This window comes from Pseudonaja textilis, chromosome 2 (assembly GCF_049901715.1).
Source record: "Pseudonaja textilis isolate UNSWEBS1 chromosome 2, rPseTex1.2, whole genome shotgun sequence".
Classification (NCBI taxonomy): Eukaryota; Metazoa; Chordata; class Lepidosauria; order Squamata; family Elapidae; genus Pseudonaja; species Pseudonaja textilis.
In genome coordinates, this window is record NC_141991.1 from 8,370,993 (window position 1) to 8,396,115 (window position 25,123).

Below are 25,123 nucleotides of genomic sequence, written 5' to 3' on the forward strand. Positions count from 1 at the left end.
ACAGAGACTTAATTTTGTTAAAACAACAGGAAGTCTACTTTCTGCAATCAATATTAAAAAGTGTGACAAAAGAGGAGGTTGTACAAAAAGGTCTCACATATTAAATTTAAACAAAGAAAAAATGGGTATTGGTATGTTTGCTGAACAAAACAGTTGCTTGAAACGGGATTGTGCACTTTTCACTACGGAGTTTCCAGGGCCCAAGTTGCTACTTAACATCACATGAATTATGCCAAGATGAAAAAAAGACAGCCTCCTCTTCCAAATGGCTGCAATTCAGCAACCCTTGACTGGCCAAGAGCTGCTAAACAGGCCAGCTTCTGGGTCACTCTCTTTCCCTAAGAGAGTGCTATTGTCTATTTCCCCAACCAATCATGCATTTGGCATCTACAAAAGCAATGGATCCTGTGGCTGAGCATCTCTGTTGCATCTCCGGAAGTTACTCCGCCTGGGTCCTTTCCACCAGTTTGTAATAGAGGCCTTCCTGGCCCATCAGCTCTGGGTGAGTCCCCTCCTCCACAACTTCTCCTCCTTCCAGCACTATAATCTTGTCTGCATTCTCCACCATCTGCATCCGATGAGCAATCACCAACACCGTCCGGTCTCCATGTTTCTGCACAAGCCGTTGGATCTAAAAAAGGAAGCAATGATCCAGAGGAAATCCTGAGCTCCTTAGAAACACTAGATAGAAGCTCCCTCACATTTCCACTGAAAAGTTCTTCTCAAGCACTGCAATAGAGTTTGGCCCCAAACTCTTCGCAGTCTGGAAAACAATAAAAATGAAGGCAAATATGTGTGGCCTAGGAGAATGTTCCAAGACTGTTGGTTACCAGAACCAGAAATTTAGCAAACTTGGAAGAAATTTCGATACTTCCTTTCAAATAAATCCAGTTTTCCTATGCTGTCACTTCACAAAAATTCAGATTAAGCCCTTCAGCGGCCCTGAACTACTCCAGGCAAGGTCCAGTCCCAGCCCCCTCGTGGATCCCCTGCACTCACTGCAGCGTCACTCTCGGGGTCCAAGGCACTCGTGGCTTCATCCAGCACCAAGACCTTCGGGTCACGGATCAGGGCCCGGGCGATGGCCACCCGTTGCTTCTGCCCAATGGAGAGCTGGCCCCCCTTCTCCCCCACCTCTGCAAAAGAAGGCAAGCAAGGAAAACAGGAGATCAAGAGCAAAGTCAAGGCCAACCAAATCTTGTTGTCCTAAACGAGTGGGAAAGCCATTCAGTTGAAAAACAAGGCAAAAATAGAAGCCCAACACTCTCTGAAGTGGGAGGGAGACACCGCAATTTGGACAGCTTATTTGCAGTGCAAAAGGTCTAGATGAGGAGAAAAGACCTCTCTGTACTTTTTAACAATTCTAGAAGAGATTTTAGGACTTGCAATTTTTGAAAAAGCCCAACAGTGCAATCAGCTCTTTGAATTCTCTTTTTTGCATTAGTGTTTTAATGATATTGTTAAAATAAGAATGATAGTGTAACCTGGAGCTTTACCGATAGTCCTCAAGTTACAAAAGCAACTGTGTGATGACCCCTAGTCTCTCAAAATAATCCAAAACCCAAAACATATATTGAAATCTGGTAATGCCTTCAACTTAACTTCACTGTTTTATTAGGCACAGTTTAAAGTCACAAAAGTAAATAATGAGGCAAAAAGAAAACCCAAACAAACTGCATTGACCAGAGTTCCGAAGCAAGCCGAGATAATTATTCATACATTCCAGGAAGATAACCGAGGAGAGTCCATGGGAAGAATGCCAGCAAAGATAAACCTCTTTCAAAGTAAACACTAAACTTTGACTCCAGCAATTCTGACTATGCAGTTACAAACTTATATAAGTAGCTCCCAGCTGCAAGCCATGAATAATCTCCTCCTGAGTAGTCCTCGCTTTTCCCTAATTCTCTTCTCCCTGCATGACCTAGGATGGATAGGGGATGGGCCTGGATCCTCCTCTGATTGCTCAGCCAGCCTCTGCCCTTCCTCAGCCTCCTCTACCACCTCTGGAGCCACACTCCCACTCCCTGTTGGCTGTTCCTCCTCTTCTTCAGAGTCAATCACCACCAGAGGCATGACAAACTGTGTCAGGAATTTTCATTGCTAAGCGAGGTGGTTGAAAGGTTGATGTTACATGACTGCATTGCTTAGTGGAGGCAATCCATGCATTCCCAATTGCCACTGTTAACATAATCCCACTGGTCATTAGGCAAGGATCTCCTTGCCATTACCTGCCGGCTTCTCACAAGCAGAGTCAGGGACTACAGGTATTTGTAAGTCCCAGGAGGCTCACAAGCAGGCTGGCAGGCAGTAGGTGGATGATGGCAGGGTTGAGGGGTGGGGGTGGTTGCAGCAGCAGTGCAGGTGAGGCTTTTTGGATGTGGGTTGGTGCGGGAAGATACATAGGCAGTCTCAGAGACATACTACATATTTGGGACCCCAGAGTGTCTGCTGCCAGGCAAGGGAGCGTGTGTGTGGCTGGAGCAGCACCTGCCTCACATTGTGGGCCTTGGAGTAGCTCCTGCCAGGTAGGGGAGATTTACCCCAGAGACTTGTGGCCTTCCCTAAGGCTTCCCATTGACTTCGTTTGTGGGAAGTTGGCAAGGAAGATAGCAAATGGTGATGCTTTGTTTGTGGGCACTGCAATTGTTGTAAGTGCAGTGGTGGCCAAGCACCCAGATTGCAATCACGTGACTACAGGGGAGGGGGGGAAAGTCAGAACTTCAAGGACTAGTTGCAACCAGTGGTGGGATTTAACCGGTTTGCATCGGTTGCATTTCTCGCTGTTCTACAGGGAAACAAAAGTTTGTGGGACTAAGAAAAAAAAAAAAGTTCAATCACTCATTTCCAACTTCTTGTGGAAAATCTCACAAAATCAGAATTGAATGATTGGAGGTTTTTTTTTTTAGTCTCACAAACTTTTTGTTTCCCTGCACACAACAGTGAGAAATGTGACGGAGCTGGAAATCAGGTTAGTAAAGAAATGCTTGGGGGAAGCGAGGGCATCTGGGTGGTGGTGGGTGGAGCAAGCGAACCGGTTGTTAAATTATTTGAATCCCACCACTGGTTGCAACCTCCATTTATTTGGTGCCACAGTAATTTAGAACGATAGCCGAAGGAATGGTCTTAACACAAGAACTACTGTATATATTGCAACAAAACAAGCAGGATTTCACTTCAGAAGAGCCAAGAAACAGGACCGGTGGGTTTACCGGGAGGAAAGTGGGGGTTTTCTGGGATGAATCAAGGGGGAATGGATGGATTTTGCCCACCTGCATCAAAGCCTCCTTCCAGCTCACGGATGAATCCCAAGGCATCAGCTTCTTCCGCTGCTCTGCTCACATCTTCCTCGCTGCAGCCTTGCAGGCCATAGGTAATATTATCCCTGATGGATCCAGAGAATAGTACGGGTTCCTGGCCCACCAGGGCCACCTGCAATTGGACAGGGAGGCCTATCAGAACAGGGCTGGGCTGAGGGAGAAACATCACTTTCCAGGGTGGGACTGGATGACACTCAAGGTGCAGCTGTTTCCGACATCAGATTTACTATGTCTCCTAAATGTAGACCTTTGACTTGTTATCTGCTCTTCTTTGGAAGCAAAGTGGCAACACCCAAACAATCTCGCCTGATTTTGAAAACAGGATCAAACATGGTTGTCACCTGGACAAATTCCAGGTTCATTGCTAGACTAGGAAGGTCACCAAAACAAATCACATCTTGGGGGGAGGGGGGGGGTGTTAACCTTTATACTTCAGAGTATAAAGAGAATTCTCTTTTCAGAGAAACTATATGGCCACATTCATAGATCATAGGAGATTCCAATCTTTTACCTCAGGATATAAACCACGTATGCAGAATATCCTGAATGTTGCACCTTTTTAACCTATGCATAAGCAATCAAAAGCCTTTCGTTCCATGCATCTTTTGCTACCTTCTGCACTAAACAGATCTGAGCAACTTTGGACATCCCTGATTTTATGGCATTGCCTTAGCGGCATTGCATTCACTTTACTCTATTGGAATTTTGGATATCAGCCATACAATTTCTGAAAACCAGAGACTCTTTCCACTTTTTTTTTGAGGAAGGAATGGCATAAAAATGACATCTTATGTTATAAAAATTAGCATTTTAAAACAAGTACACAAAGAAAACTGCAATGCATGTGGCAAGATGGACAACAAACTAAACTAAATATGTTGGATTGGAAATCGGAATAAAGTCGAGGATCTGCTACCCTTGTTTATTGCACGAGGTAAGTATCTACAACAACATATCAACTAACGTTCCCGCTGGCGGGCAGCCCCTTATTTAGGTGCTGCCTGCCCATCTGTTACAGCTTTAAACTATTTTCCTGCGCTGCTCGTGACGGGAGAACTTAGTGTCCATGCCTGCGTAGACACAACAAAATAAATGCTCTTAAACCCCAGACAATTCCATCCATGACCTTCTAATATATGATCCTGGCTACTCTGCATTGCTCCTCTCCCAAAGCCTATTGATATAGATCAGCGGTTTCAAACTCAAGGCCATGGGCGCAAATCTGGCCCACAGGGTGCTTAGATCTGGCCTGCAGAGCCACCCTGGAAACAGCAAAGGATCGGCCCATGGTGTCTCTGCCAGTGAAAATGGAGCTCGGGAAGGCTGCAGGTGGCCCTCCTGAGCTCCGTTTTTGCTGGCAGAGGGTTGTAGGAAGCTGTTGCACCTGAAAACAGAGCTCCAGAGCCTGTTTTCGCTGGCAAAGCACTCAGGTTACCACAGACACCGCCAACATAAGCGACATTGAGCTAGTCATGCCCAACCTGGCCCCGCAAGGTCAAACACAAACCTGATGTGGCCCTGAATGAAATCAAGTTTGACAACCCTGATATACCGTGACTCCCCAAGAATAAGACCCTTTTTTCCCCACCAAAAAAGGCACCAGGTCTTATTTTAGGGGGATGTCATTCACTGACTAACCTCACTTGCACGCCTAGACCCTGCCCTCCTTTTCACTGTCAGAGGCCTTCAGGAACTTCTACTGGTGCTTCCGGCAAGGCTTTCCTGAAGGCCTCTGCAGCCGATAACAGAGCTCCAGATCGATCCGGAGCTTTGTTATCAGCTACAGAGACCATCAGGAAAGTCTTGCCAGCCTTGCCAGCTGCAGAAGAAATGGGCCAGGGAGGCAGGTGTCAGGATGTGTGAGGCCTGGCTACAGTTTTGTCCAAAAGTAAGTAGTAGGGCAGCTCCAACCCCCACCCCATCCCCACACTAGCTTAATTTTTACCCATGCAATCTGGAGTGGGTGGGATCTTAATTAGGGCTTTTGGGGGGCTAGGGCTTATATTGGGGTGCATGGGTAAAAATCAAGCTAGGACTTACTTTCAGGGTAGGTCATGTTTTCGGGGAAACAGGATAACATAGATGTTCTTAAACCCCAGACAATTCCAACCATATCACCCTGTCATGTGGTCCTGCCCATTCTGCATCACCCCTCTCCCAAAACCTCCTCACGTATAACCCTTCAACCACCAAAAAAACCTAGGGCTCATCCTGCAGGTGATAAGGACTGCCTCACCTGCCTATGAAGATACTTGTGTTCATATTTCCCAACTGGGACTCCGTCCAGCAGGACCTCCCCGGACTGAGGTTCATAGAAGTGCTCCAGGAGGGCCACACAGCTGCTTTTTCCACTGCCATTCGGGCCCACCAATGCCGTCACTTTCCCAGGGGGTAATTCAAAGGAGACATTCTATTTGAAAGAAATGCAAATGTACTGTGAAATGAAGCAGGAATATGCAGCATTAATTAATGTTATATTTAGATCCCAGTCTTGGTCTTGTATAGTACAGGTAGTCTCAGGATTACAACCACAATTGAGCCCCACTTTTTAATTTCTAGTTTAAGTGAATTTTGCCCTATTTTACTATTTTTCTTGCTACAATTGTTAACTGAATCACTGTTAGTAATTGTCATGCCCCTGTTAGAGTTTAATTCCAAGAGGAAGGTCGAGCAGCTGACAGAGAGTGTGATTGTGGCTCTGGTGGCTGTGGAAGAAATGAGGGAAAGGCACAGTCCGGCTGGGCATTCAGAGGAAGACCCAGGGCCACCCCTTCTTCATCCTAGGGCACGCAGGAACGGAGAAGGGAGCAACATGGCTTATGTGAGAGAAAAAGGCCCTGATACCTTTCATTAGTTGTAGCTGGGAGAACAGGATATAAAAAGGGCATTTGCACACAACACCTTGCTGGAAGCAAAGTGTGCATTATCTTTGTCGAGGTTATCTTTTGGAAGTCTGCAATTTATTATCCTGGCCTCTCGTGTTAATTACTTCAGCATGGTTTGTGTTGGTTTTCTTATTTATAATTTATCTGTACTTTGGGTTCAGACTGCATTTCTTCCCTTTATAGACTGTTTTTGGAAGAGTTTGATCTCCAGCCGAGGATAACTGGACATTGGAGGCCAAGTTGGCACCTATTTTTGTGCCTTTGTTACTTTTGTGCCACGCCCCGGGTCATCACAGTAATACAGTTGTTAAGTGAACCTGGTGTCAGTATTCCAGCAATCGCTCTAATTAAATCATGATTCTCAAGCCAAACTTCAAAAAACTTCAAAGGATTCAGTAGAGGTGACATACTATATGTTGCCTCTAATGAATCCTTTGAAGTTTTTTGAAGTTTGGCTCAAGAATCATGATTTAATTAGAGCAATTGCTGGAATCCTGACAGCAAGTCAACTGTGGCCCATGTCATTTACAGTCTCTGTGACATTGTTTCCCCTCTCCTCCTTGAGTGTCTCATAAACCAGATTGTCCAATTGAGCATCTTCACGGGCTGGGTGTCATCATTCACATTCTCCAATTAAATATATTTGCGGGCAAAAGCTCTGGTAGTTTAGTTACAATCTTTTAAAGGCAAGAGTTGGAACGTATTTTTGCTTCCAAACGGCCGCTCTGGTCTTTCAGATCCCCCCCCCCTTTTTTTAATGGCAACTACTAAAACAGGCATAGGAATTTTTTATGAGTTGACATCTGGCTTCCCCACTGATTTTTGCTTGTCAGGAGGTTGCAAAAGGTGATCACATGACCCCGAGATACTGCAACCATCCTAAATGTGAATTAGTAAAGCAAGTGTCCGAATTCTGATCACAGGGATGCTGCAACGGTCGTAAGCATGAAAAAAGATCATAAGTCACTTTTTTCACTGCTGTTATAACTTTGTAAGTTGAGGGGTATCTGTACAGAAACGTGCATCGTCTTTCTAAAGACCTTTAAAGTCTTAACATTCTTCCTTGCAATGTTCTTTATCAGCGTTAAAGGAATTGCAATTACGTTTGTAGAACACACAACCAACTTAACCAGGTTACTTAAAGCTTTAGCACCTGTATTTGAGAGATGTACTGGTGGCGTGGTGGCGCAGTGGTTAGAATGTGGTATTGCAGGCAAACTCTGCCCACAGCCAGGGGTTTGATCCTACATACATACATATAATCAGAGTTGGAAGGAACCTTGTAGATCATCTAGTCCAACCCCACCACCTTCAAGCGGGAGACCCTACACCATTTCTGACAAATGGCAGTCCAATCTCTTCTTGAAAGTCTCAAATGATGGCACTCCCACAACTTCTGAAGGCAACTTCTGTTCCATTGATTGATTGTTCTCACTGTCAGAAAGTTTCTCCTTATTTCTAGGTCGAATCTCTCCTTGTTCAGTTTCCATCCATTATTCCTTGTCTGGCCTACAGGCGCTTTAGAAAATAGCTTGACCCCCTTCCTCTCTGTGGCAGCCCCTCAAATATTGGAAGACTACTATCATGTCTCCCCCGGTCTTCACTAGACTAGCTAGGCCCAGTTTCTGCAACCGTTCGTTGTATGTTTTAGCCTCCAGTCCCCTAATCATCCTGGTTGCTCTTCTCTTTTTCTAGAGCCTCAACATTGTTTTTCTAGTGTGGTGACCAAAACTGACCATCTCAAGGATGACTCAACTTTCTAACCTTCCGAGATGGGTAAAATGAGGAGCCAGATTGTTGGGGGCAATAGGCTGACTCTGTAAACCGCTTGGTGAAGGCTGTAAAACACTATTAAGCTATATGTAAGTCTAAGTGTTAGTGCTGTTGCTACTGTTAGGGTGTCATGCAAAGCCTTCCAACTTCCCGTAAAGTACCTTCAGGACCTGGATCTCAGGGCGGGAGGGATAGCAGAAGGAAATGTTTTGGAAGGAGACGTGTCCGCGGAGGGATTCTTTAGACAGCGTCCCTTCTGTGCGGACTGACGGCTCCCGGTCAAGGTATTCAAAGACTTTCTCTGCAGCGCCCACATTGCTCAGGGCATCCCCGTAAGTGTAAATCAAGTCCTGTGGGAGGAAAAGGAAGGAGGAGCAACGTTAAGACACGAGAGCATCTGCAAAGGGAGGAATACAGCTGGCTACACTGTTTTGAGCATCAAGCAGTGATGGTATTCTACCAGTTCGGCCCAGTTCGGCCAAGCCGGTCGCGGTGATGAGCAGCGGAGACTGAATCGGTTCTCTCCACCGCTCTGCCCAACTGCCTGCCTGGGCCAATACTCATCTTTATCCTTCGAATTTGAAGCGCAGCTGCTTTGCGCGGCACAGAAGAGTGCCGTGCGGCAGCTGCTGAAGTGACCGGGATTGTGCAGGCTTGCAGGCCTGCGCAAAGTGTGCATTTGGCACGCACGCACAAAGTGCGCGCACGTGCGCAAAGCGCGCCCAACCAAGCCACACCCACCGAACCAGGAGTAAAAATATTTGAATCCCACCACTGACATCCGGGATAGCAATATTCCAGTATTTGAGAAGCTGCCACATAAGAAGAGAGGGGGGTCAACTTATTTTTCGAAAGCACCAGAAGGCAGGACAAGAAACAATGGATGGAAACTAATCAAGGAGAGAAGCAACTTAGAATTAAGGAGGAACTTCCTAACAGGGAGGACAAATAAAGCCGTGGAATCAGAAGTTGTGGGTGCTTCATCACTGGATGTTTTTAAGAAGAGACTGAACAGCCATTTGTCCGAAATGGTAGAGGGTCTCAATTCTTGAGTAGGAGGTTGCACTAGATCAGAGGTCACCAACCTTTTCGACCTCAGGGATCGCCCAACTCATAATTTTAAATCCCGGGGACCACTAACCAGTTCGGTGGGCATGGCCTAATTTGTGGGTGTGGCTTGGTGGTCATGCAACTGGCTGGGCATGGCTTGTATGTAAATATTATATTTATATAAATATTGATTTTTTTTTATAAAAAAAAAGAGCAACGTTTACCCAACATCAGGCAAAGCAGGCAGGCAGATTGAGTTGCTATTATTCTAAAAAAATAATTGCTTTGCTCCCTGAAGATGAGCCTCCAGCTTCAGCTGAGTCTATCTGTCATTTTTAACCTGCAACTTTGTGCAAACTACTAGTTTCTGTTCCCACTGGGTTTAAAGTGGCAATAAGTTACTTTTAAAAGAGGACCAACGGAAATCTAATTTGAAATCTGGAACGCCTTCCCACTCCCTCCTAGAGATTCCCAGCAAAATTAATCCCCTTGTAAATATCACTTTTGCCCCCAAAGTGATATTTTCCAGAAAAAAAACACCATTTCTGAGGACAAGTAACTTAAAGGGATGGAAATAATTCGGGCAAGACCAGAAGCACCAACCAAACCGATAATATAAGCGGTCATTTCCTCCATGAAAAAGCAGAATTATTATTTTTTAAAAAAAAGTTTCTAAAGGTGTCGGTTTTTTTGTTCCCACTAATTTGCTCCTTGTTAATTTGTGTATAATACAAAGCTTTCTGCAGAAAGGAGGAGTGGGACCATGTTAGCAAAACAGAAACATAGAAGGAAACCTGTGCTAATTGTGGCAACCTTGAAGTTCCTAGTCCTCAGTAAACCTTACCAAAATTTCTACGGCACCGTTACTGCTATGTTTCTTTCTATTTTAGACAAATTATTCTTTCTTCAGGACAGTGGCAGCAGAAGAGCGGGAAGTCACTTGGGTTTCCTAATTATGAACATCTATGCTTATATCCCACCTTTTCCCCTAAGCATACGCCTGACTATTATTTTCTCCTTCTTTCCTTAAATCTATAAACACGAATGCATCCTTTTGACTATAGGAGTCTCTCTCCCATTATTCTCTGAAGCAGGGGTGTTAAAACTCGATTTCATTGAGGACCACATCAGTGTTTGACCTCCAGAGGGGCCAGGGGGGCATGGTTGGGGTGGCCGTGGCCAGCTTGACGTCCTGCAGCCCGGACTCAGCCCTCCTGGGTTCTGTTTTTGGCGGCGACGGCCTCCTGCAGCCCTCTGCCAGTGAAAAAATGGAGCCCGGGAGGGTGTGGCCAGGGTGTGTGTGTCATAGCCCATTTGACGTCCTGCAGCCCACACATGGCCCTCCCAAGCTCCGTTTTTGCTGGCAGAGGGTTGCAGGAGGCCATCACAGCTGAAAACAGGAGCTCGGGGAAGGCCGCACACAACCCTCCCGAGCTGCGTTTTCACCGGCAGACACATTGCAGGCTGGTCCTTCGCTGTTTCCTGGACAGCCCTGTGGGCCAGATCTAAGCACCCCACAGGCCGGATTCAGCCCGCGGGCCTTCAGTTTGACACCCCTGCCCTGGAGGGATTTTCCTCACAGTGCCCACTGTTAAATAATTAAATAAATGCTGCACTAAGCCATGATTACTTTCGGCTGTTGTGTCCTACGTTTGATTCCATTGAAGCAGAGGAGATAAAGAGTATATAATTGTTCTCATATAAAGCAGATAAAGCACATTTATATTTAGGGTAGGTCATCAAGTCATATTTAGCAAAGGTCCTACCTGATGGCCCCTACCGTGTGGGGTGGGACAATTTTAAAAGGGGCTGGTGGTGGAAGAAGTGAAATCACAGACTTGTATTTCCTCTCTCTCTGCCTATAAGAACAGTATAGGATTTTTATGGTAAGGCAACGCAGAAGTCCTGCGATGCAGCTTGGAGACCAGGTTTCCTTTGGTCATGAGGCCTTTGTGGATCTGCTGGTAGCCACAGAAGAGCAGGAGCAGCTTCAGGCTCAACCGGAGGACCTGGAATAGGAGAAATGGTAGGGCGGCCATGAATGGAAAAGATATTGAAATGCCATGACGTGCAAAATACAGCGGCCTGCATGGTTTTGTGCAGACCCCGGTGTGCACATGTGTCACCTCTCCTGCAGGAGCTGCATTGGTTGCCGATTTGCTTCCGGGTGCAATTCAAGGTATTGGTTGTCACCTTTAAAGCCCTTCATGGCTTGGGACCAGGTTATCTAAGGGAACGTCTCTTGCCGGTCACATTTACCTGACCCATTAGAGTGGGGAGGCAGGGAATGTTGTGGGTCCCACCCCTGAGGGAGATACACCTGGCGGGACCCAGAAGTTGGGTCTTCTCCGTGGTGGCTCCCTCTCTTTGGAACATCATTCTCCTCAGAGATTAGAATGGCCCCCTCTCTAATACTCTTTCAAAAGGCACTGAAGACCGAGTTATTCCAGAGGGCCTGGGGAACCCAGAGAGGGATGGAGCCCATTAAATGGCTAGTGTGGTCTGCTGTCGTCCGGGCGAGGGATGGAAGTTGGGGGATGATATTTTTTTTCCAGATTTTGTTCTATTGTACTTTATTAATTTATTTGATTCTTTTTGTTAGTTTTTTGTTTTGTTTTGTTTTAAATATGGTTTCATTGTGTAATCTGCCTTTAGTCTTTTAGTCTTTAATCTTGTCATCACTCCTTATCATCCATCCCCTCTCACTCTTGACTGTACGACTGTAACTTTGTCGCTGGTATCCTTACAATTTATATTGACTGTTTCCTAGTATGATTGATTGCTCATTGTACCCTATGACTATCATTAAGCGTCGTACCTTATGATTCTCGACTTGACGAATGTATCTTTTCTTTTATGTATACTGAGAGTATTTACACCAAGACAAATTCCTTGTGCATCCAATCACACTTGGCCAATAAAGTATTCTATTCTATTCTATTCTATTCTATTCTATTCTATTCTATTCTATTCTATTCTATTCTATTCTATTCCTGTTCTATTTAGTCGCCATGGGCGAATAAGCAGCAATATAAATTAAATATATACATAAATAATGCCTACAAAGACTGGGTAAGCTGTGGTTATTTCCTGTGACATTCTATGGAATCCGGGTACCCCAAGGTTCTCTTTTAGGTCCAGTACTCTTTAACATCTTCATCAATGATTTGGACAAGGGGATAGATGGGGAACTCAACAAATTTGCAGATACAGGAGGATCTCGACAGACTTGAACATTGGGCGCTATCTAACAAAATGAAATTCAATGGTGAAAAAAGGAAGGTTCTACATTTAGGCAAGGAAAGTTAAATACACCGGTAACGTATAGGTGGTACCTTGCTCAACAGTAGTAAAATAGGGAATTTCTCCTTAATTCAAGGTTGCTTCTCTCCTTGGTTGGTTTCCATCCGTTGCTCCTTGTCTTACTTTCTGGTGCTTTGGAAAAAAGGATAACCCCCTCGACCTTGTACAAGTCCCTCAAATATTGGAAGACTGCTATCATCTCTCTCTTAGTCCTTATTTTCATTATTTCCTTATTTTCACTAGACATAGGCAATTCCTGCGACTGCTCTTCATATGTTTTACCCTCCAGCCCCCTAATCATCTTTGTTGCTCTTCTTTGCACTCTTTCTAGAGTCTCATCTTTTTATTTTTTGCACTGTGGTAACCAACACTGGATGCAGTATCCCAAGTGTGATCTTACCAAGGCCTTATAAACTGGTTTCCATGAAAATAAGACCCTGCTTATATATATATATTATATTATATATATATATATATATATATATATATATATATATATATATATATATATATATATATATATATATATATATATATTATATATATATATGTGGATCATACATACATGTTTTCTGAGGTTCTTATCACGGTGAGATTCGGCTGTAGTTAGAGATCTAGCACGTTTCGATGAAGTCTCATTCATCATCTTCAGGCTTCTGTCTTGGCTCTGTGCTTCTCAGTGAAGAAAAATCATTTTTCACATCACTCTGAGAAGCACAGAGCCAAGACAGAAGCCTGAAGATGATGAATGAGACTTCATCAAACGCTGCTCTAGGTACTCGAATCTACGCGGAGAAAACCCAACAACCAAAGATCCATATGCATACATACATATACATATACATATATTTGCCACCCAAAAAGGCACCAGGTCTTATTTTTCGGGGGATGTCGTCCATCTACTCGTCTCACTTGCGTGCATCACTCTCAGCCTCCTTTTGTGCTGTCAGAGGCCTTCAGGAACTTTTTCTGCAGTCGGCAAGTCTTTCCTGAAGGCCTCTGCAGCCGATAACAGAGCTCTGGATTGATCCAGAGCTCTGTTATCAGCTGCAAGGCTTTCAGGAAAGTCTTGCTGGCTGCAGAAGAAATGGGCTGGCAAGGCAAATGTCAGGGTATGAGAGGCCTGGCTGCAACTGGTAAGTAGTAGGGCAGCTCCAATCCACCTCCATCCCCACCCTAGCTTAAGTTTTACCTGTGCACCCTGGAGTGGGTGGGGTCTTAATTAGGGCTTATTTTGGGGGGTAGGCCTTATTTTGGGCACACATGTAAAAATCAAGCTAGGACTTATTTCGGGGGAGGTTGTATTTTTGGGGAAACATGGTAACGCTTCATGAGATCTAGATTCTATCCCTTTTAAAACTGGGATTTCACTGAATTGGAGATCCACTTGCGGACTGACTTTTGGCAGTGAAGACATTTCAACAGAAACACAGTCTTGATGAGAGGTTAATGCTAACAATCGGGGGAGATCGGGGACAAAGACACCAAACGTTTATGTACAACCTTTGAAACAAAGCAAGACTTGGCAATCTCCTAAAATCTGAGTCGTATTTCAAAATTGTTTTTCTTTTTAATTTTGATACCTGAACAGAAATCCCCACAGGTTAGAAATCATTCACTTAAAAGAACCTAGGTCAGGGGTCGCTAACCTTGGCAACTTTGTGGACTACAACATCCAGAATTCCTCAGCCAACATGGTTGGCTTAGAAAATTTTGGGAGTTGCAGTTTACAAGCCTTAAAGTTGCCAAGATTGGAGACCCGAATCCTAGAGGACTTACCCGGACAGCAAATCCATAAACAATCTTTTCCAAGTCCCTTTGGTTTTTCAGCCGACAGGTGTCCTCCAAGGATGCCTCGTAGCGCTGTGACTCCTCCTCCTCGGTGGCAAAACTGCGCACGGTCTGCACGGAGGAGATTACCTCTTGCACCACAACCTCTGAGTGGGCCATCGAATCATGGATCGCCTTCAGTAAAGCCTGGATTGACCAGGAAGGAAATGGCAAAAGTGAGCCTCCTGAAAAGCTGCCTTGGACCAGGCATCTTGCTGGCGGTGGGATATTCAAACCAAAGTTCTGTGACCTCATTGGGAAGGGAGAGAGAAACCCCAAGAATGCTTCGCTCCACTTCCTCACCCCGCTTTTTTATTTCATTTATTTCTCACTTGTAGACAACAGGATGCCAGAATGCAAGTCGTAGAGTGAGATGTCCCCTCCCGTTATTATTTCTGGGGAGGGTGTGTGTGTTCATTTACTCTAATTAAAGAGTTGGGTTGTCTATGGGGAATGGAAGGATATCAATTCCTTGGAATATGACAGGATAGCTGGGAATGAAACAGTGGTGGGATTAAAAAATTTTTTACTACCGGTTCTGTGGGTCTGGCTTGGTGGGCGTGGCAGGGGAAGGATACTGCAAAATCCCCATTAACCCACCCCACTAACCTGCTTTCCAGCTCCGTTCTCCTATGCAGGGCAACCAAAGAAGACCCAGCCAATCAGCTGGGACTCGGGAGACAGAGAATAGAGGGGGTTGTTGAGGCCAGTCAGAGGTGGTATTTGCCAGTTCTCTGAACTACTCAAAATGTCTGCTACCGGTTCTCCAGAACTGGTCAGAACTTGCTGAATACCACCTCTGGAATGGAAGGATTTATATTCCAAGAGATTTATATCCTTGCATTGCCCTGTCAGAGCTGAAGAACCTTCTTGAATAAGGAGAAAAACATTTTCAAAATGAAACACAAGGAAGTCCAGTTGCCTCCTGAAAAAAGCACCTTTGAGACAATCAAGACCTGGATGACTGAGAATCTCTACAGACTAGAAGGGGCAGCCATTCCCTCTAAGCCACCGTCTGCCTCCATGATCCCTACCTGATGACGGACATTATAGACCTTCTGGACGGCCATCATGAGTGGGGTCTCAATCAACATCAGCAGCGTCAGGCGCCAGGACACGCCGATCATGAATCCGTAGAGCCCAATGGTCTTGATCAGGGTGCGTAGGAAGACGTTGGTGTTGAGCGGCACCGAGCGGCTCATCTTAACTGTGTCTTGGGAAAGGCGGGAGGTCAGCGCCCCTGGGAGCAAAGAGATATATTGTTCAACAAATGCCAGACTGGCCACACAGGAAGGGAGATTCTAGGGAACAATCCCACCAGGAAGGAGAAAGCTTTTCCTTTACACAATTCCAGGTAAGAGATAATCAGAGTTGGAAGGGACCTCCACCATTTCTGACAGATGGTAGTCCAATCTCTTCTTGAAAGTCTCAAGCAATGAAGCTCCCACAACTTCTGAGGGTAAAACTGTTCCATTGGTTGATTGTTCTCACTGTCAGAAAGTTTCTCATTTCCAGGCTGAATCTCTCCTTGTTCAGTTTCCATCTATTATTCCTTGTTTGGCCTACAGGCACTTTAGAAAATAGCTTGACCCCTTCCTCTCTGTGGCAGCCCCTCAAATACTGGAAGATTGCTATCCTGTCTCTAGAAACAGCGACTTCCTGTTTGGGCCCTCACCTGTTTTCACCTCCTGAAAGAAAGCCAAGTCTTGCCGCACCAGAGAAGAGAAGAGTAAGTTGCGAATCCGGATGATCATCCGAGAGATGGTGAACAAAAAGAGACTGCCACGGCAGCTGGCAAAGGCCGAGCTAGAAGGGAAACAGGAAGGCGGGTTGGTTCCTGCTCTACCAATGGAAATCGAGTCACAGCTCCATGTAGGAACACGTACTGGATTTGACCAGGTGCAAAGGGAAAGAAACTTTTACACAGGCAAATCTATTCCACGGTTTCAGATTAAGTAACTTCTGATTGACGCTCTTCCCCCATTTTGAAAAAGCACCACTCTTTTAAAAGCAGACACAAGATCTCTCATACAAGCCAAAACTCTGATACAGGTACAAGCACACTTCTTGGATTACAGATTAACAGAGTTGGAAGGGACTTTGTAGGTCATCTAGTCCAACCCCCCACCCAAGCAGGAGATCCTACGCCAGTGGTGGCTAAACTTTTTGGGCTCCTGTGCCAAAAATTGTGTGCGCATTTGCGTGCCAGCACCCAGAAGACCCCCTATGCATGCGCTTGCAATCCCCCCCCGCCACCCCCTTACCTGCATTGAGCCTCACTGCTGATTTTCGACCTGATTTCCAGAAAAAACAGGAAGTGATGAAACGGGCCTAGTTTTCAGCCTGAAAAGCCTACAGAAGCCTTGCAGAAGCCTCTGGGAGGCTGAAAAAGGCCTCAAATCAGCCCAAAATCAGCTGTGAGGCACGTGCATGCGCAGTGAGGTAGCTTTGCCTACAGCTCACATACTGGCACAAATGGCTCTGCATGCCACTTGTGGCACACGTGCCATAGGTTCGCTATCACAGACCTACACCATTTCTGACAAATGGCAGTCCAATCTCTTCTTGAAAGCTTTCAGTGATGGCGCTCCCACAACTTTCGAGGGTAAGCTGTTCCATGAGTTGACTGTTCTCACTGTCGTAAAGTTTATCCTTATTTCCAGGTTAAATCTCTCCTTGTTCAGTTTCCATTCATTATTCCTTGTCTGGCCTTCAGAAAATTGCTTGAGCCCTTCCTCCTCTCTGTGGCAGCCCCTCAAATATTGTAAGACTGTGTTAGGTATAACATAGGTCACCTAACGTAGTTTGGGTAAAATAATATATATAAGCTATGATTGTTAGTTTAAGTGTGTGTCACTTTAAATGTAAAGCATGTAAATTTGGGTGTGGTGTGAAACCACCATAAGAGGGAGCAAGAGACGCTGATTGATTGCTGACGAGACGCTGACAGTTTGCTGGCAATTACTGGCAATTACTGGATTGGATTACATTGTGTGTTTTGTTAGCTGCGTATTTCCCTACTGAAGAAAAGCTGAAGGAGGAGAGGAGTTTATCTCTCTACTGCGAGGAGATAAATCACCGGACTGATATTTGTAAGTTTACTGACCTCTCTTTTTCGACACTGGAATTTGCAAATGAATAATCCGTGGACGGACTGAACTAAGTGAATGATATATGGACTGTTTTGACTATGCTTTAACTCTTGCTGGAATAAAACTATTTTAATTGGCACTGTGTATCTGGTTTACTGAGTGTAAGCTACATATAACGTTTATCTCACATATTCTGCCTGCCTGCCTGACTGCCCTGCAGATTCTGTCTAGGGTGTATCCCTAACAGACTGCTATCATCTCTCCCCTGGTCCTTCTCTTCACCAGACTAGTCATGCAAGTTTAGTTACTGCTGGCCACTGCCTGCTCCCAAAGGCGCCATTAATTAATGGATTAATCCAGTATGCGCTGAAATAGATAGGTTGACATTGGAACTGAAGGATGAGTCAGAATACTATATAATATGAAATAAATTTTATCATTGGAAGGAACCGAAAGGGAGTTCACCAATGGAAAAGGCACAAAGGATCTGTAGGCAGGGTATGAGACTATATGACCTAACTGAAATGCAACTGAAAGGAATTAAAATGTATAAAGGCCTAATGTGTATAAATGTACGTAAGGTTTACAGTATACAACGTAAGATGTTATGACAAAAATGTATATGTCAAAGAAGTCCACCACGTTCAATGTTTTTAAATAATGTATTTAATAAAATTTATTATTTTTTAAAAAAATTAATGGATTAATCCAGGATCCCCCAACCCCTAGTCCATGGCCTGCCAGCAACTGGGCAGCCCCAAACAAGCAAAAACCCCATCCATGGGATGCAGCCAGCATGCAAAACTATGCCCTCTCCAGTCTGCGAAGAAAAGCTCCATAGAATCGGCCCTGTTGCCCAAAAAGTTGGGGGACATTGGATGAGAATCCATCAACAATGCATGTTCTTTCAGAAAGCCTTTTTAAAAAAAGATTTGTATTTAAGTGAAAGACAGAGATAGGATGCAAGTTTTAACTGCTTAGACTTCTATCGGATTTTAATAAAGGCAGCTCAGGGGGAACCCGTAACACCAACTCTGCTTTGGTTGCCGGAGGGATCTTAAGTCCTATTCAATAGACAATACTGTCCAATAAATTAGCCTATAGAGCAGAAGTCTCCAAACTTGGCAACTTTAACACTTGTGGATTTCAACTCCCAGAATTCTGGGAGTTGAAGTCCGTAACAGTGGTGGTATGCTACCGGTTTGGACCGGTTCACTTGAACCGGTAGTAAAAAAAAAATCCTACCAATAAGGCAAACCCTTTCCTCCGACGATCAGCTGAGAAGATAAAAGAAACGACAAGCGTATGGGTGGGTGGGAAGGGTCGCTCCCCCAAAGTACCCTGTTTCTCCAACAATACGGCCTCCCCCAATAGGAAGGCCCAGCATGTTTTATAGGCATGAAATGAAATTAAGCCCCTCCCCGCAAAATAAGGCCTGTATTAAAACATGTGAAATGGGAGGGGAGGAAATGGCGGGGGGCCTTGCTGTTAGGAAGTACTTTTGTTGCACGCCCAGATATGGTGCTGCCTGCGTTGACCCTGATACAAAGTGCCCCACCAATGCCGAGGTCAACATCCAAGCCGTCGCCGCCCGCCCTAAGATGCAGGGGGGGGGGGGGAATTAAGTCACCCCCAAAAAGACAGCCTAGCCATTTTTTCGGGGCTCAAAAAAAATAAGACCCGGCCTTATTATATGAGAAACACGGTAGGTGGCTCTGGGACTACAACATGTGTGAAGCCACCATCGAAACCATAGTTGCAGTAGGGATCTGGCAGAGCTGGGTTGGTTCTCAAAAAGCTAAGCAGCATCAAATTGGCTGGCATTTGGATGGGAGGCCACAAGGAAATACCAGAGTAGAAATTACACTGCAAAGTCAAAACATATCCTCAAAGAAGGCAACGACCAATAGCTTCCTTAGAACCGACAACAAAACAAAAATACCCAACATGATCACTCCCTTCTACCATCTTGTGGTCATAATGCCGGGCGATAACAGAATCATAACTCCAGGCCTTCTTTACATATTTAAGGGCAACTGCAGCAAATATGTTAACGGGGCCTGGAATAAGCTCACCTTCCAAACGAGACGAGGCAGAGAAGGAAGATGGTCATGGAAAAGGCTTCTGCGTCATATTTGGTGCCCAGGATGTCGATCAAAAGCCCAGTGTAATGGGGCAGGAACATTTCGCCTGCAGGGAGAGCAAGAACAGAGGAGGTGATTTTTTTTAAAAAAAAAATCTATTTATTTGTTTGTCAAACACGTACAAGATAACAAGTGTAAGTACGAACGTAAACAGGAACAAAGGAAGTAAATACAGATAAATGGGGACAGTAAGACAGGGACCGTAGGCACACTGGTGCAGTTATGCACAACCCCCCCTTTTTAAAATATAGTTTATTAGTTTTTACAATTAAAAACAACCAACAATACATACACAAATAGGCAAAGGAAAGGAAAGAAAAGAGGAGAAGGAGAAAAGAAAACAATTTAGAAAAAAGAAAGAAAAGGGAAAAGGGGAAAAAGGAAAAAAAAAAGAGAGAGAAGGTTAAAAGCATTCTTTTGTTTACAGTTTGCAAGATCTTCTTTTTTTTTTCATAACCTTGACCAAAGATAAATTATATATCTTAAGGCATAAGAGAAAAGTATTAACTTATAATAACGAGGTAGAGATATAAGTAAAGAACAGGTGTGGGTACATGACATAAATTAAGGTTATGCACAACCCCTTTAAGGACCTCTCAGGAATGGGGTGAGGTCCACAGTGGACAGTTTGAGGCTGTTGAAGCTGTGAGGGGTTGAAGCTGTAACAACGGAGTCCGGTAGGGTGTTGACCCCTATCAGGAAAGGCAGCTTCCCTCCCCCCACCCACCCACCACACACGAACATTACAAATTTCCTCTGAGCATCCGTTCTGTGAAATGCAAAGAAATCTTGAGTTGTGCTCCAGTATTCCTGCCCCCAAGAGGGAGAACTATGTAAAGTCAGAACTCAGAATGGGAGGGACAAAAGCGGGACATGAAGAATAGGTGCTTGAATTGGATGCTAGAATAGAATAGAATAGAATAGAATAGAATAGAATAGAATAGAATAGAATAGAATAGAATAGAATAGAATAGAATAGCTTTAACAGATAACAGATAATCAGAGTTGGAAGGGACCTTGTAGGTCATCTAGTCCAACCCCCTGCCCAAGCAGGAGACCCTGCATCATTTCTGACAGATGGGAGTCAAATAGAATAGAATAGAATAGAATAGAAAAAAAATAGAATAGAACAGAATAGCTTTAACAGATAACAGATAATCAGAATTGGAAGGGACCTTGTAGGTCATCTAGTCTAACCCCCTGCCCAAGCAGGAGACCCTGCATCATTTCTGACAGATGGGAGTCGAATAGGATAGGATAGGATAGGATAGGATAGGATAGGACAGGACAGGACAGGACAGGACAGGACAGGAAAGGAAAGGAAAGGAAAGGAAAGGAAAGGAAAGGAAAGGAAAGGAAAGGAAAGGAAAGGAAAGGAAAGGAAAGGAAAGGAAAGGAAAAATAGAAAAGAATAGAATAGAATAGCTAACAGATAACAGATAAACAAGAGTTGGAAGGACCTTGTAGGTCATCTAGTCCAACCCTGCCCAAGCAGGAGACCCTGCATCATTTCTGACAGATGGGAGTCAAATAGAATAGAATAGAATAGAATAGAATAGAATAGAATAGAAGACAAGACAAGACAAGACAAGACAAGACAAGACAATAGGACTTCTTTATTGGCCAAGTGTGATTGGACATACAAGGAGTTTGTTTTTGGTGCATAAGCTCTCAGTGTACATAAAAGAAAAAATAAAATACATTCATCAAGAATCATAAGACACAACATAAGTTACTAATAAGCAGTCAAATCATACATAGGTTACTAACACACAATTAAATCATACCAGTAAAACAAAAGAAACAATATAAATTGTAAAGATGCAAGCAACACGGTTATAGTCCTAAGGGGGAAGAGATAGGTAATAGGAATCTGTCTATGTCTCTTTTCATCCTGGGACAAATGACACAGTCTTGGGAAACCAATCGGCAGGTACAAAGGAGGCAGGATCCCAGATCCAATGGCCGAAGTCTCCAGAAATCTTGCTCCGTGGCAGGAGGCAACCCAGGGGGCATATCAGGTGGATGTAGGCGGAATATCAAAAAGGAGTAACAATTTCAAAGGCTGAGATCAGGTGTGTTAAAGACCTTCTGGCAACCATCTCACAAATGAACTGTTTTCTTTAGTGCAGAGGTCTCCAAACTTGGCAACTTTAAGACTTGTGGATTTCAACTCCCAGAATTCTCCAGCCAGCTCCCATTCTGGGAGTTGAAGTCCACAAGTCTTAAAGTTGCCAAGTTTGGGGACCCCTGCTTTAGTGTATGGTGTGATTCTGATGACTATCTGTGGTAGCCCTGATGACTATCTGTGGTACATTTATCCTGCAACACCGAGAATGATTTAATTCGGCACCAACTCACCAATCACCGCCAGGACGAGGAACAAGAAAGCGCCAGAGAGGTACAGCTTGTCTGGACCGAAAAGTCGGAGCATCTTCCAAAGGGTGGCCTTGTCTTCTTTTTTCCGGGACTCCTTGGTGCTTTGCCCTTCTGCCAGGATCCCCCAGAGGAGCCGGGAGAAGCCCACCGCCCCGTAGATTGCCAGCCACCAGGACCAAGCGGCCGAAGAGACCAGGAGGGGAGGGTCCCCCAGCCAGGGTCCCACCAGCAGGTACAAAGGGGGCAGGATGCTGACAGCAGCCACCGTGGAAGAGGACACTGGGGAGGTCCCACCCACGGAGAGCAGGCCCCGGGCCCCCCAGAGAACCACCAGCCGTAGAGCGGCCTCCAGCCAAGCCGCTGTAACCCCCAGGGGGACCATGGAGGGTCCCCAGTCAGCCAGCAAGGAGAGCAGGATGCGGTCGCAGAGAAGCAGGGGAACAGCCCGAAACACAACAGGGCCCAGCATCTTGATAATGGACTCTGGGGAGAGAGGAAAAGATTTCTGGATTTAAGAGGGGGAGGGAAGAGGGGGAGGGGAGGGAGAGGACAAGAAGGAGAAGGAAAAGGAGGAGAAAAAGAGGAGGAAGCGGAAGAAGAGGAGGAGGAAGAGGAAGGAGAAGAGGAGGAAAAAGAGGAGGGAGAAGACGAGGAGGAGGAGGAGGAAAAAGAGGAAGGAGGAGGAGGAGGAGGAGAAGAGGAGGAGGAGGAAGGAAAAAGGAAGAGGAAGAAAAAGGAAGAAGAGGAAGAAGAGAAAGGAAGCAGGAGGAGGAAGAAGGAAAAAGGAAGAAGAGGAAGAAAAAAAGAAGAGAAAGAAGAAAAGGAAGAAGAGGAGGGAAGCAGGGAGGAGGAAGAAGGAAAAAGGAAGAGGAAGAAAAAAAGGAAGAAGAGGAAGAAGAAAAGGAAGAAGAAGAAGAGGAAGAAGAGAAGGGAAGCAGGAGGAGGAAGAGGAGAAGAGGAAGAGGAGGAGGAGAGGAAGAAGAGGGGAGGAGGAGAAGGAGAAGAGGAGGAGGGAGGAAGAAAAAGAGGAGGGGAGGAGGAGAAGGGGAAGAAGAGGAGGAGGAAGGAAAAGGAGAAGAGGAGGAGGAGGAGGAGGAGGAAGGAGAAGGAGAGAAGGAGGATGATTTTGGAGGAGGATCAACTGCAGAAAGCCTTTGGTCCTTCAATTCAACTAAAATTATACTCTTACCACCCAAGCTCCTGCGAGTAATCAGCTGACTTCCCAGCAAAGGATTCCTTGGCTGCAGCCTAACTATTCATTCTGAGTGCAAGTCGAGGCAATTTCAGGAAAGATCCAATTCACAGTAATCGAGGCATTTTTTATTTTTATTTTTTGGGCTACAGGGCCACTTTTCTGCGCATTTTAACTCTTGCCTTCTCCGGTCCCACAGACACCCCAAGCCCAGCCCCCACACCTTCCCCCTCCCTCGCGAAGGCCGAAATCACGCGTGACTGACTTCCTCGGGCAGAAAAGCATTGGAAACTCTCGATCGGGTTCCTTAGGGCTAGTGCAGGATTTGAACCCCGCTCCCATTCTCCGGATCAGAGCCGCGATGCGAAAGAGGAATCCAAATCCCCCCCTCCCCCCAAAAAGTTTAGATCCCGCGCAAAGCAGGACGAAACGCACCCCGGATTATTTCTTTCAAGAAGAGAGATTGGGCTGCCCTCTGTCAGAAACGGTGTAAGGTCTCCCGCTTGGACAGGGGGGGTTGGACTAGATGACCTACAAGGTCCCCTTCCAACGCTTGTTATCTGTGATGAATATTGGCGGGGCAGGAATCACTAGGCCGCCACTTAAAAGGAGGAGATAGACCGCGCTTCCCCGTGATCCGCACCCCCAACATGAGCAGCCCCGCTTGGCTGGGAATGATGGGGAGTGGAGTTCCCCCTCCCACCTCCGGAACCGCTAAGTCGGCCGGATCAACGCAACCCTCGGCCCTTTGTCGAGTTTCTCACCCCGGGAAACTCCTTCCATCGCGGGCGTTTGGGTCCTTCTCGATCCGAAGCCTCGTTTTAGCCGGAGACGGGCCGGCCTTACCTCCGTCCCTCCGTCCTCTTAGATGGGCCGCATGCACCGCCGCCTCAGCAGCAGAGCCGAAAAATTCCCCTCCAACCAAAACTTTTGCTTTCGATTTCACATAGGAAATGCCGCTTTCCTTCGAAGTGTCTTCCAGCACAGTGACCGCCAGATGGCGCCGGCGTTCCGCTGTTTAAGCCTTAATTAGCCACCTCTCTCTCTCTCTCTCTCTCTCTCTCTCTCTTGTGTTTTCCCTTCACACTCGTGATTTCCAGAATCGGAGTCGGTTGAATAAATAAAGGCACAGCTGGCTTTTCTTTACGTGTCATCTATTGATTGAGCCGTGTTAAATCCTGCCTGGGGCTGGAGTCCTGCCTTGCTTTATTTATCATCACTGGCGGCAGTCCTTGACTGACCCTCAAAATGGATTCCACAGTTTTCTGTTTGTATTTATTTATTTATTTTGATTGGTCAATCCCTTACTTACAAGATAATAGGTATAAGTATATACTGAGTTATGAATACACGAAATGGGTACATCTAAGAAAAATAAAAAGAAACAATAGGACGGGGACGGCAGGCACGTTGATGCACTTATGCACGGCCCCTACAGGCCTCTTAGGAAAGGTGAGGTCAATAGTAGACCTTCTAAGGTTAAAGTTTTTGGGGGTTGGGGAGGGAAGAAACCACAGAGTCAGGGAGAGTATTCCAGACATTGACCACTCTGTTGCTGAAGTCATATTTCCTGCAATCAAGTTTGGTGCGGTTAACCTTGAGTTTGTATCTATTGTGTGCTCTTGTGTTGTTATGGTTGAAGGTGAAGTATTCATTGACAGGTAAATCATTGCAATGTATGATTTTATATACTATACTTAGATCGGACCGAAGGCGGCGTAGTTTTAGGTTTTCTAGGTCTAGAATTTCAAGTCTGGTGGCATAAGGTATTCTGCAACAAGTAGAGGAGTGGAGAACTCTTCTTGTGAAATATTTCTGGACTTTTCTCAACTGTGTTAATATCAGATACGTAATGCGGGTTCCAGACTGATGAGCTGTATTCGAGTATTGGTCTAGCAAATGTTTTGTGTGCTCTAGTTATTAGTGTGATATTACCAGAGAAAAAGCTACGTAAGATTAGGTTAATAATTTTTAACGGCTTTTTGGCTATGAAATTACAGTGGGCTCTAGCACTTAGATCATTAGAGATGAGTACTCCAAGATCCTTTACAGCGCTTGAACTAGTTGTCCCTGGATCATCAACAAGGTCTTGACTATTCAGCTGTTGCTAAAGGAGCCATTGATTAAGTGAATTTGGCCCCATTTTATGACCATTCGT

The 25,123-nt window shown here is 45.3% G+C and overlaps 1 protein-coding gene across 1 annotated transcript; it reads right to left on the reverse strand.

Moving 5' to 3' along the window:
- TAP2 (transporter 2, ATP binding cassette subfamily B member) lies at positions 1-23,908 on the reverse strand. Its single transcript, XM_087928482.1, has 13 exons — positions 23,730-23,908; positions 21,756-22,256; positions 19,326-19,440; positions 15,834-15,964; positions 15,193-15,398; positions 14,108-14,305; positions 10,940-11,034; positions 9,802-9,838; positions 8,137-8,325; positions 5,554-5,727; positions 3,270-3,429; positions 1,000-1,136; positions 1-631 (listed from the first exon to the last, which is right to left on the reverse strand). The coding sequence occupies exons 1-13, from the start codon at positions 23,746-23,748 to the stop codon at positions 440-442; spliced, it is 2,154 nt and encodes a 717-aa protein (XP_087784608.1). The 5' UTR covers positions 23,749-23,908; the 3' UTR covers positions 1-439.
- Between the last annotated feature and the right edge of the window lie 1,215 nt (positions 23,909-25,123).

Coding starts and splice junctions, on each gene's coding strand:
- TAP2 (XM_087928482.1), bottom strand. Junction 8,326..9,801: donor AGGTTTCCTTCTATGTTTCT/GTTTTGCTAACA, acceptor TTCCTCCCACAG/GACTTGATTTACACTTACGG. Junction 1,137..3,269: donor GGAAGGAGGCTTTGATGCAG/GTGGGCAAAATC, acceptor CTTCTTTTGCAG/AGGTGGGGGAGAAGGGGGGC.